This window comes from Muntiacus reevesi, chromosome 2 (assembly GCF_963930625.1).
Source record: "Muntiacus reevesi chromosome 2, mMunRee1.1, whole genome shotgun sequence".
In the NCBI taxonomy this organism is placed as follows: Eukaryota; Metazoa; Chordata; class Mammalia; order Artiodactyla; family Cervidae; genus Muntiacus; species Muntiacus reevesi.
In genome coordinates this window covers 247,053,240-247,065,086 of record NC_089250.1, presented here as the reverse complement: position 1 = coordinate 247,065,086, position 11,847 = coordinate 247,053,240, and the positions used below count along the sequence as shown (strand labels likewise).

Genomic DNA, 11,847 nt, shown 5'->3' with positions numbered 1-11,847 from the left:
CGTGTCCCTCGCGTTACCCCGTCACCACGCCACGCCCCCTTCCCGTTCCCCGGAAGTGCGCCGTAGGAGAGGAAGTGCATGCCTACGGTCGCCGGCAGCGGTTCCGAGATGGTGGGCGGCGGCGGGATGGGGGGCGGTCTCCTGGAGAACGCTAACCCCCTCATCTATGAGCGCTCTGGGGACCGGCCAGTGACCGCGGGCGAGGAGGACGAGCAGGTTCCAGACAGCATCGACGCGCGCGAGATCTTCGATATCCGCCGCTACCGGACGCGGGGGTCGGGGGCGGTTCTTGGGGGCTTGGGATGCGGGGGATGAAGTGACGTTGTGTAGTCGGTGGAGTTGTGTTAGGGCCGGGCATTCTGGCGGAGGGTTCTCAGTGGGCACAGGCGCAGAGCACTCTTTCCTTCACTTGGCACATTTGATTCGCTCCATCAATGACCCGGAGCATCCCCTGACGCTAGAAGAACTGAACGTAGTAGAGCAAGTCCGGGTTCAGGTGAGTCACTCCCAGCGTCCAGGGTAGCGACTTGTTCGCGAGAGTCAGAATAGCTCAGCTGTGCGCCAAGGGGTTGGTGTGCTTTCAGGTCACAGACTCCTCCCTCAGTGGCTCTTTGGAACATTGCACACCCATTTTATGGATGAGGAAACTGAGGCCCATACTTGTTAGACGATTTGTTTGAAGCAACAGACTAAAAAGAGGGGCTCAGGGCTGAATGGGTCATGACTCCTAACATCCCACTCCCGAACTAGGTGAGCGACCCCGAGAGCACAGTGGCCGTGGCCTTTACACCCACCATTCCACACTGCAGTATGGCCACCCTTATTGGCCTGTCCATCAAAGTTAAGCTTCTGCGATCCCTTCCTCAGCGTTTCAAGGTGAGTTTGAACTTAGCCCTGGGGGTGGGTCAGCTGTGAGTGAGTGTCACTGAAGAGGATATGGGAGCATGAGTCTGGACATCAGAGAGACCTGGAAGGAACCTGGCTAGCAGAGATGAAATTGGAGGAGGCTTTCTAACTGGATAGGACAAGAATAAAGACCCACGCTGGAAAAGTGCAGAAAAGTAGTGAGGAGTGTGGCAGTTTGGGCAGTAGGGAGCCACAGATAAGTTTGGAGCAGGGGTGGAGGGTGCAGGCAGGCCTTTAAGTCAGTAGCAGTTGGCCAGTCATTTGGGTAGTGATGGACTGGCAATGAGTGGATTTGGAAGGTCAGAGTCCAAAAGCATAATTAGGAAGTAGGATCAACTGGAGGGGGTGAGTGGGGAGAAAGGGGTAGACAGGTGTGTGGGTGCTCAGGCCCACCTCTCTCCCTCCCAGATGGATGTGCACATTACACCAGGGACCCATGCCTCAGAACATGCAGGTAAGTGTGGGCTGGTATTGAGGCATTAGCCCCGAGGCTTTCCCCTTGCCATGATGGTTTCTGGGGCAAGATTGGGGGTGTGGCCCTAGGCGGATGACTCCTCAGTGGAGCTGGCAGCCTAAAGCAAAGTTGGCCTGACTTGAGTCTCCTATATTTACCATGTTCTTTCACTCCTGCCTTCTCTCTCTTCTAAGTACATAGGACTAGGGTGTGTCAGGCTTTATAGTGTAGCAGGCAGACGAGAGTGGCCAGGTGAGAGGGGGTCACAAGAAGGTGGGGGAGATGGTTGGGGTAGCCAGACCAAGACTTGGAATCCTGGGAAGGTGACAAGAGAGCTTTGTTGGGGGTGGGGGGTTTAGATATATTTCACCACTCTCTTCTTTCCACCTAGTAAACAAGCAGCTTGCGGATAAAGAGCGGGTGGCAGCCGCCCTAGAGAACACCCACCTGCTTGAGGTTGTGAACCAGTGTCTATCAGCCCGGTCTTGAGCCTGGATTTTGCTCCCAGCGCCACACAGGGCTCATGGCCCTGTTTTCTTGAATCACTGACAATAAGAAACAAACATTTTGCATTTTGTAATAAACTCTTAATTTATATTCATTTCCCAGCATGCTTGAGAGTCTTTCATCTCTGTAGTGTCACTCCCGATTTGGGATGGGGGTGGTAGTGAGTGCCTATACAGGATGAGTCAAGGAGGTTTGGTTCATTTTTAAAATTTCTCCCAATGGTTTGATTGGGAAAAGTTTCAAGTATGCCAAAAAATTGAAAGAATAAGGTAGCACATAGTCTTGTATACCCACCACTTAGATTTAATAGTTCTTAACATGTTACAACACTGGCTTTATTTATATGTGTGGAGAATATAAATATACTTGACAGTAAAACTGCAGACATAACGACCCTTCACTTCTAAGTACTTCATCCTGTGTCTCCTAAGATTAAGCCTGGAACCACAGTACTATTATCTGGTCCCAAAGCAAGCAATTCCCTAAAGCTAATACCTAATATTCAGTCATATGTGAATTTCCCCACAATGTCATTCATAATTGTTTGTTTAATCAGGCTCCAGTCAAGTTCTGTGTATTGCATTTGGTTGTCATCTCTTTAGCCTCTTCTAGAACTATCTCCCCACCTCCTCACCTTTTAATCTTTCTTGACACTATTTTGAAAAGCACAATGTGAGCTGTCCTGGAGAAGTCCCACAGTCTGATTTCTTCCTTTGCTGTGTTTCCTATAAACTAGAAATTGGTTGAGTTCAGGTTAGTTTATTAATGAGAACCTTGCCCAGGAGTGTTCTATGAATTCTTAGTATCCACCAGTAGCTGTGTGATGCCAGCCTGTCCCCACCCTTGGTGATGCTCAGTCTGGTCTCCTGGTCAGGGCAGTGACAGCAGATTTCTCTGTTGAAAGCCACCTGAAGCACTGTCTCCACCAGCATCGTCCAAGTGCATCACCCCAGGTGCTCAGGTCTGGGGCCTCTGCCTCCCCCAGCACAGTTGGTCACGAGGACAGGCTGAGGGGCTTAGACCTTGGATCAGCCAGTCAGAAGTCATAATGTGATTCCCTGCCTCCATTTCTTTTAGGAAATATTCAGTTATTAAGAAGATTTGTCCAGCCCATCTGGTGGGCAGAGCCTTCCAGAGGCCTCAGCAAGGAGCCTGGGCCCTTGGCAAATCTGTTCCTGGGAACCTTCTGATGATATTGAGCCTGTCCTGAGAGTGGGCATTGGCAGAAGCCTTGATATATAAGTACCTAGACAGCCAATTCTTGAGCCAGCCCTGTGTGGCATTCTTTGTTATCTCTATTTTGCAGGGGAGGAAAGAAGCGTCTAGAATAAGTGATTGACTCCCAAAGACTTCCAGTTAGAGTGGAGGAACCTAAGGAGTTCAGCAGGCACTGCTCAGCTGGCAGGGGGCGCTGTTGCCTGGCTGGAGGGGCCTGTGTTGTGCTAAGTCACTTCAGCCATGTCCCACTCTGTGTGACCCCATGGACTGTAGTCCAGCAGGTTCCTCTGTCCGTGGGATTCTCCAGGCAAGAATACTGGACTGGGTTGCCATGCCTTCCTCCAGGGGATCTTCCCAACCCAGGGATCAAACCCTCATCTCTTAAATCTCCCGAATTGGCAGGCAGGTTCTTTACCACCAATGCCACCTGGTTTCCAGGCAGGAGTGGCTTTGCCACCCAGTGACCAAGATCTGGCTGCTCAGAGAGGTGGAGCCATGAGTCCACGTCACCCAGTTTCTTCATGTGTGATGTGGGAAGTGGTGACAACAGCTTAGGACTGCTCTGAGGGGATTGCAAGTGGATCTAGGACCATTTCAGGTGACCTTCCAGGCAGAGTACCCACCCTCCCATTTTCACAGATGAAGCAGCTCAGTGCTCCAGAGAGGCAGGTGACCAACCACCCAGGGTCCCTCAGGCCCCAAGGAGGCTTCCCAACCACCAGTACCCAGCTGTAGATTTCACCGCCTGTGTACCTCTGCAGTGACAGCCCGGATCTGTCTAAGATCTGTGGTGTCTCTGTTCAGCTAGGGGTGGGGGGGTCACAGGGGAGACAGGTGTCACTGAGTCATTCAGCTGGCCCTCCTGGCAGCCAGGCCACAGTGGATGAGGGACACCAAGCTGCTCGCATCCAGCCAGTCGGCATATCAGATATCCCCTTTGCAGTTTTGACTCATCTGGGCCTGGCCCCCGGCTGCCTGCAGTGACACCATTTGTGAATACTGGACTAGTGCCTGGGGAACTTTCTGGAATCCCAGCTGCAATCTGCGAACATGGGGTGGGGGTGGGGGGGAATGAAGTTTCAGGTTCCTGAAGCCCTCTACCAGGTGGGTCTGACTGTGCTGTTTCTAGCCTGTGACTTCTCAGGCCTCGGTTAACATGTCTACAAAATGGGAACAACAAATCACAGCTAAGTGAGACCAACCCAGGGATTAGAGGACAAATATGAACATGCCCAGGTCTGTCCATTTTTGCTTATCATCCTGCCCAAAGCACAAGGGCCTGGCATACAGTTAGGTACTTAGTACAGGTCAGTGAAATGAATGAATGAATTGAGCCTTAGAACAGAGGAACTGGGGCATGGAACTGCGGTGTGAGGAGGAGTGGGGACACTGAAATCCAGCCAAGTTCCCCTTGCAGCATTTTACTACCCGAGGAAGGGGAAGGGCATAGGGTCTCACAGAGAAAAGGTGGGTAGTGGGGAGAGGGGAGAAGTATCTGTACCTGCCCCTATCCTGGGCAGACAACTGTTGTGGGCAGAAAGGAGCAGGAGCAGGAGAGAAGCAGCAGGAGAGGGCCCATATAGTCACTCAACCTGTCCTGTCCAACCAAGGGCGATAATAAAAGTGTTCATATTGAGATATCAATATTACTATATGCCAGACACATACCAACCAGTTTACCTCTGAATTTCATGTTATTTATACCTTTTTTTTTTTTTTTGACTGCACCACACAGCAGGTGGGATCTTAGTTCTCCAACCAGGGATCGAACCTGCGCCCCCTGCTTTGGAAGCATGGAGTCTTAACCACTAGATGACCAGGGAAGTCCTCAGATTATTCATATCTTATAACAACCGCCATGAAGGCACTATTTCTGTTCTACACAGGAGGGAACTGAGGCTCAGCCAAAATGGGCAGAGGTGAAATAGCTAGCAAGGTGCAGAGCTGGGATTTGAAGGCCAGGCTATCCTGGGGGTGTTCTTGCCTCGGTCTGTTCCTTCTGGGCAGCCACGCTCAGCCCAGGGAACTGAGAGGACAGAGAATTGGGGGTGTTTCAAGGGCATGTTCTGGTATGGTTCCTGGGGCCCCTGGCCATACTGATGCATGTGGCATGTCTATCCTGTTGAGGAATGCTTGGGGCCTGAGTGGCCCAGTGTGGATGCAGTTCCCTTGGCAACGAGGAAACATTGCTGAGGTCAAGAGCTTAGATTATCAGAGGGGAAACCCAGCCCTAATTCCTTACATGACCACAGCCACCCTCCCCCCAACACCCACCCTCTGTCGGACATCCAGGGGCTCTTGTCAGCAGCAAGGTCATGTGTAAGGTGGTTAGGAGGGGTCATGAGCAGCCCAGCTGGGATTCCTGATGGAAAGTGGTTTGCTGGCTCTTAGGACTTTTGTTGTTTGTTTGTTTTTTTGGGGGGCTATGCTGCGTGGCATGGTGGGATCTTAGTTCCCTGACCAAAGATCAAACCCATGCCCCCTGCATTGGAAGCGCAGAGTCTTAGCCACTGGACCACCAGGGAAGTCCCAAGACTTTTGTTCTTTGACAAGAGGCTCAACCCATGACTCCGTCTTCCCACTGGACCTGGTCCAGGAAGCTAGAGCCAACATGGGGTTGCCCAGTCCTCCAAGACCCCCCATGCCATGTGAAGGACACAAATGGATAGACCACCCCTCAGTTCAGGCCTTGCTTGCTTTGAGGACGTCAAGAACTAGAGGGGCCTGTGTGAACTCTGTAACACTTACCTAACCAGGCCCTGCTCATTCCAAGGCCATTTCAGATGTCGCCAAGGAAACTGACGCAGCAGCCAGAGAGCCCTGACCCCGGTCTCCATGACAACCTACAACACTAGGATCCATCCATTTGTGATGTCACCTGAGCCCTGAATGGGTGCCCCCCACCCCCAATCATACCCCTCGCAATCAAACGTCAGTCTAATAGCAGGTCCCTGTCACAAAGTACCTCACAGCTTACCTGCCCCCAGTCCTCACACACCCCAAACATGAGCAGGGCAATAATAGAGGGGCTGGGACAGAATAATAGAAGCTGGGACAGAAGCAAGACCTTGGAGCCTGGGGACAGATTTAGGACTAGAAACCAAGTCTCTCCATTACATCTCCTCCCCTCTGTGCCCCAGCATCCTCCCTGGGTCTGAGGAGGGGCTGATCTCTGGGCAGTGCTGGCACCAAGTGGTGGCTATCCCATTCCCAACCGCCTGACCCCATCCATGTGTGCGCGCATGCTCAGTTGCTAAGTCGTGTCAGACTCTTTGCAACCTCGTGGACTGTAGCCTGCCAGGCTCCTCTGTCCATGAGACTTCCCAGGAAAGAATACTGGAGCAGGTTGCCATTTCCTACTTTCCAACCCCAAGGGTTCTTCCCAACCTAGGGACTGAATCTGGTCTCCTGAATTGTAGGTGGATTCTTTACCACTGAGCCACCTGGGAAGCCTGAACCCATCCATGCTTTATGACAATGAACCTCTAGACCCCGAGTGTGCCTTGAATTACAGACCCAGTCTGAGACTAAAGGGAAGGAAGGAGACACTGAAGACTCAGAGTGACTGGAACCAGACCTGATCTGGTCTAGTCCCACCCCTATCCGCTCCTGCTGGTCTCTGACACCTGCCTGCCAGGATTTCCCTGACTTTGGGCAACCTCCAGGCCAGGAGCCGAATGACCAGGTATTTTTAGCAGAGCGGCTGGCAGCTGCCTGGAGGGTGCTGAGGGGGAGGTGGTGCTGAGTCCATCCTTTTCCTTCTCTGGACCCACATTCTCTCCTCAAGATTCAAGCTTGCACCTCTACCTGCACCACACTGGCAGAGGGCCTCCATTCCCCACCCCTTCCCCAAAGGCCTCTAAGGGCCCCCTTGGGGGCTCAGGTGTCACTAACCCTCATCTCGAAGGGCAGGCTCATCAGGTAGAATCATCAACTCCCAAGGGCAGGGATGAGAGTGGGAAGGACCTGGTGTTGAGGTTAGAAGCTTGGATTTAGAACCCCAAAATAAATGGGTGTCGTGGGCAGTGAAGGGTGAAGTCAGTGGACCTGTAACTGGTCTGCTTGCTTGGGCAACAGGCCAGGACTGGGAGAGAGGGAAGGGAGAACTCACTTTTAAAGGGCCAGACCTAAGTCTTCCCTAGTGGGGACTTGGCCCACTGGGCTATTGGGGCTTCTTCGCGCCTTGCCCCCACCCGTAATGGCACTCTCCACCTCTGTCCCCCTCCTCCTTGTACCATTCACAGACGCCCTCTCTTTCTTCCTTACCTGCCCTCCACCCACCCCCAACACACACACACACACACACACACACACACACACCCGCGCTTTTGTCTGCGGGGTCTGCCCCTGCCCCGCCCTAGAGAGTGAGGCGAGGGCTGGGTGGGTGTGAGGGCCTAGGAGGAGGGTGGGGGATTCCCCTGGGGGAGGGAGACGGACACGTCAGCCCCCGCACCGCGCAGACGGGGGCGAGCGCGGGGGTGGGGGCGGGGGCGGGAAGAGGCTTAAATAGGCGACTCTGGAGCCTGAGCCCAGTACGCACTGAGAAGGCGGCGGCTGCGACTGGTCGAGTGTTCGCTCCTGGGTCTACGGGTGGACTGTATCCGAGCCTGGTACCTACCTAGTCCTCACCGTGTCTGAGTGGGTGAGTGTCCTGGCAGAGCGGGGTGGGGGTGATCTCACCGTCTGGGATGGACGAGCCAGGAGGGCGGGTCACTTGTCAGGGCGCAAAGACCTTCCGCGGCAGGTCCTATACGCCGAGCATCTTTCCTGACCCGTGGTCAGGCAGGCGTGTCCCAGGTCCGGCCTCCTACTCCATGTCCACCGCGGCTTACGCGGCCATCCGGATTCCCGTTCCCCAGACGGCGTCCGACGCGATGACTCTGAACGGCGGCGGCAGCGGAGCCGGCGGGAACCGCGGCGGGGGCCGGGAACGCGATCGCCGTCGGGGCAGCACACCTTGGGGCCCCCCGCCCCCGCTGCACCGCCGGAGCATGCCGGTGGACGAGCGCGACCTGCAGGCGGCGCTGTCTCCGGGCGCTCTGACAACGTCCGAAGCCGGGACAGGGGCCCAGGGTCCGAGGCTGGACTGGCCCGAGGGCTCCTCCGACTCGCTCAGCTCGGGAGGAAGCGATTCAGACGAGAGCGTTTACAAGGTGCTGCTGCTGGGGGCGCCTGGCGTGGGCAAGAGCGCTCTGGCGCGCATCTTCGGAGGTGTAGAGGACGGGCCTGAAGCGGAAGCCGCAGGTGAGGGAATGGGAGGGACTGTTCAAGGGAGGGGCGAACTCAGGGTTAGGACTGGGGGCTGCTGGACTGGGGATCAGGGTTAAAAGCAGCAAATACCAACGGAATTCTGAAGGCGCTCTGAGAATCGCGTCTACCTCCCCCTTTCACAGATGGGGAAACTAAGGGGGAAGGTACCCCAGCCTTTAGTAGGGAAAGAAATGCTTGGAGTAGAAGACCCAGGGCATATGTTTAATGGTTCTGTAGTGTGAGGACAGGATAGCCCTCCCTGCCAGGACCGGGGAGAACACAGCCAGAGGGAGAGTCTAGGAGAGGAGTCCTAGGTAACCAAGGTCCCCAGGGGATGTCTGTTCTAACTCAAGCCACTGTGATCAAAACTATCCTGAGTCTCAGGCAACAGGAGGGCAGGGAGCCCAGGAATGGCCACCCAGGACATTGCTAGCTTGGGGAAGGGGTAGCTAGGTGGGGGGCCACACACCATGCCCTTCACCTGCCCCCCTATTTCTCAGCCCTGTCATTTCTGTTACTATATAGCAGCCATCAGTGGAGGAGAAGGTTGGGGGGCTTTGGGGAGGAGTTGAAGGGTGTGGCCAGAAAAGGACACCTGATGCACTGGGGGGATGGGGGGGCTTGTGGCAGCCAGCAAGTAACCTGACTACGGTCTCCTGCCCAGGGCACACATATGACCGCTCCATCATGGTGGATGGAGAAGAGGCGTCACTCATGGTCTATGACATTTGGGATCAGGTAGGATGCAGGCTGAGACCCAGGGCAGGGTGGGAGGGTTGAGCTGGGGGTAGGGGCCTGCTGGGAATGACAGCGTTGTAGCTGGGTCGTGAGACTATTGGGTAAATATGTGTCTGTGTCCCCTAGGATGGGAGTCGCTGGCTACCCGGCCACTGCCTGGCCATGGGAGATGCATATGTCATTGTGTACTCAGTGACTGACAAGGGCAGCTTCGAGAAGGCCTCAGAGCTGCGGGTCCAGCTGCGGCGGGCGCGGCAGACGGATGACGTGCCCATCATCCTAGTGGGCAACAAGAGCGACCTGGTGCGCTCTCGCGAGGTCTCCTTGGACGGTGAGCAGGGAGCTGGGTCGGAAAGGGAGGGAGATCCTGGCTGCTCTGTGGTCCACTCAGCCTTGACTCAGCTCGAGTCTCTGGGGATCATCAGTAGCTAAAAATGTCCAGGAAGAAAACTCAGGGAGACAGGGGGAGAGCTTCTGCCCTCCCACAGGACTCCCAAGTCCTGAGTGCTGGGGAAGGGACCAGATGTACTAGAGGAGGTGAAAGCTGCTGGACCATCTCAGAGCCCTCCTTTTCTGTCCTCTTTGTCCCTGGCCTGGCTGATGAGGAGTGAGGAGAGTTCAGGGACTCAGGCCAGGAGGCCAGAGCCTGGATTTCAGGCCCAGTCCAGTCTCTGCATAATCTTGCCCCTGAAGAGGAGCCCTCCCCCAATATTGGGCTCAGCATCCTCTGTGACCCCTAGACCTGAACCCCACAGAAGAACCAGCAGTGACTTGGTGATGTCCTCCCCCCATTCCACCCATCATTCATCATGATATAACAGCAAGCCATAAAACACCATGCTGTCCAACAAAGTTGTCATTTTCCTGTGCTGAGTACTATGGCACTACCGTTTAAATATCAAACTTTGAATTATTTCGATAAATGAGTCTTCTTTTGTGGGCCTCTATGAGCTCCTTAAACATGGGCAAGCTCTGCAGCTGGGTGACCCCGTGATGCCTGGGCCCCTCCATACAGGAGGTGGGGTTCATTGTGTTCCTGGGGAGGACCCAGGACTCCCCTCGCCTTCCCCACAGATAGCTGCCAGGTGTGGCCAGGGTTGGAGTGGGCCTCTCACCCACCCACATTTTGCTTACTGATGTGTGCCTGTCCCCCACTCCCCACCCCTGCCACACACACCAGAGGGCCGGGCCTGCGCCGTTGTCTTTGACTGCAAGTTCATTGAGACGTCAGCTGCGCTGCACCACAACGTCCAGGCACTGTTCGAGGGTGTCGTGCGTCAGATACGCCTGCGCAGGGACAGCAAAGAGGCCAACGCGCGTCGGCAAGCAGGTACCCGGCGGCGAGAGAGCCTGGGCAAGAAGGCGAAGCGCTTCCTGGGCCGCATTGTCGCTCGAAACAGCCGCAAGATGGCCATGCGTGCCAAGTCCAAGTCCTGCCACGACCTGTCGGTGCTCTAGGCCCTGGGGCCCTTGCTGTATTGTGCAGACAGATGGGCAGATTGGTGGGCTGGCCCAGCCAACCGCCCGAGGTGCCTCAGAGCTGGCTCAGACTCTGGGCGTCCCCCACCTCACGGTCATGGACAGACAGACAGACAGTGCTGCCCAGGGAGGCGACTCCCAGTGGCCGTCGAGGGCTGGGCCCACTGAGATGCCTGTGCCAGCCTGTGTGCATCCCAAGCAGCAGGCTGACTCCTGCCAGCCCTTGGGGACGGGCCTATGAGTGGGGAGAGGACTCTGCCTTTCTCTACACCCTGGTGTGCATGCCCTGGAGGGAGGCTGTTCAGTGCAGTGGCTATTTGTTTACATGCAGATTTTTGTAATAAAGACTATTTCCTGATAGGCCAGGGCTGGTGACTCTGTTTTCTTTGATTCTGGGGGCTGTAGGAACGGGAAAGTTTCCTTAAGTTGAGGAAGGGGCCTCACTGACCCACCCTAGTCTGTGGCCTTAACTATTCTAATGTTTGTGCCCAGGTGCGTCCAAGGGGCAGGTGTGGGTTGTGGTCTGGTTGCTGGGGTAAACGGGGTGGGGGGTGGGGGTTCAAGCAGCAGGAAGAGACGTGAACCTCACCCAACCTGTTATTCAGATTCTTCTGTACAGGAGCCTGGCATTGCCCAGCTGATCAAGGGTTCAATCACTGCAAATCCACTCCAGTATCCTTGCCTGGAGAATCCCATGGACAGAGGAGCCTGGTGGGCTACAGTTTATAGGGTCACAAAGGTCGGACACGACTGAAGTGACTTAGCACACACGCATGCACAAGGAAGGCACACTCAGGTGGACTTGACTCCGCGTGGCTCCCCACCTCCTAGCAGAGGCTGGGTTGCTAGGCAGGAAGTGGTGGGGGGACAGGGAGGGCCATTCTTCTCCCCACTGAGTGGCCACACCAGAGGGTTCCATGCTCGGCATTGCCTAATGTAGGAGCGGGTCCCTGGGGCCCTCCTTGCCTGGAATGAGAGGCCTTGCATTCTCTTGTAAATGTGTGCATCTTTGCTGATAGCTGGAGGTGTGTATCTCCCCACCACTCTCACCTGGGAAGGGGAGCCTTCTGGGCACAGGTGCCTGCTCGGATTTACCATCATGGTTTCAGGAGTCAGCATCCCCATTCAACAATGGCGGATGGGGGACGAAGCACTTACCTGGGGCCCCACAGGCAGAAGTGGCTGAGTGGGGACTGGGAGCCCAGATGCAGCCTGGGACAAGGCTGGGGATGGTTTCTGAAAAGGTTCCAGGCCGGGATCCAGACATTTCTATATTAGTCAATTTTTTCAGGGCT

General features: G+C 55.2%; 2 protein-coding genes across 2 annotated transcripts; both read left to right on the top strand.

The window, feature by feature from the left end:
• The first annotated feature begins 39 nt into the window (after window positions 1–39).
• CIAO2B (cytosolic iron-sulfur assembly component 2B) lies at window positions 40–1,968 on the top strand. Its single transcript, XM_065925481.1, has 5 exons — window positions 40–252; window positions 419–496; window positions 751–876; window positions 1,315–1,360; window positions 1,752–1,968. Exons 1-5 carry the CDS (start codon window positions 79–81, stop codon window positions 1,847–1,849), a joined length of 522 nt encoding a protein of 173 aa, XP_065781553.1. The 5' UTR covers window positions 40–78; the 3' UTR covers window positions 1,850–1,968.
• Window positions 1,969–7,613: 5,645 nt separating this feature from the next.
• Window positions 7,614–10,917, top strand: RRAD (RRAD, Ras related glycolysis inhibitor and calcium channel regulator). Its single transcript, XM_065920519.1, has 5 exons — window positions 7,614–7,727; window positions 7,945–8,329; window positions 9,000–9,073; window positions 9,200–9,404; window positions 10,254–10,917. The coding sequence occupies exons 2-5, from the start codon at window positions 7,960–7,962 to the stop codon at window positions 10,529–10,531; spliced, it is 927 nt and encodes a 308-aa protein (XP_065776591.1). The 5' UTR covers window positions 7,614–7,727; window positions 7,945–7,959; the 3' UTR covers window positions 10,532–10,917.
• The last annotated feature ends 930 nt before the right edge of the window (window positions 10,918–11,847 follow it).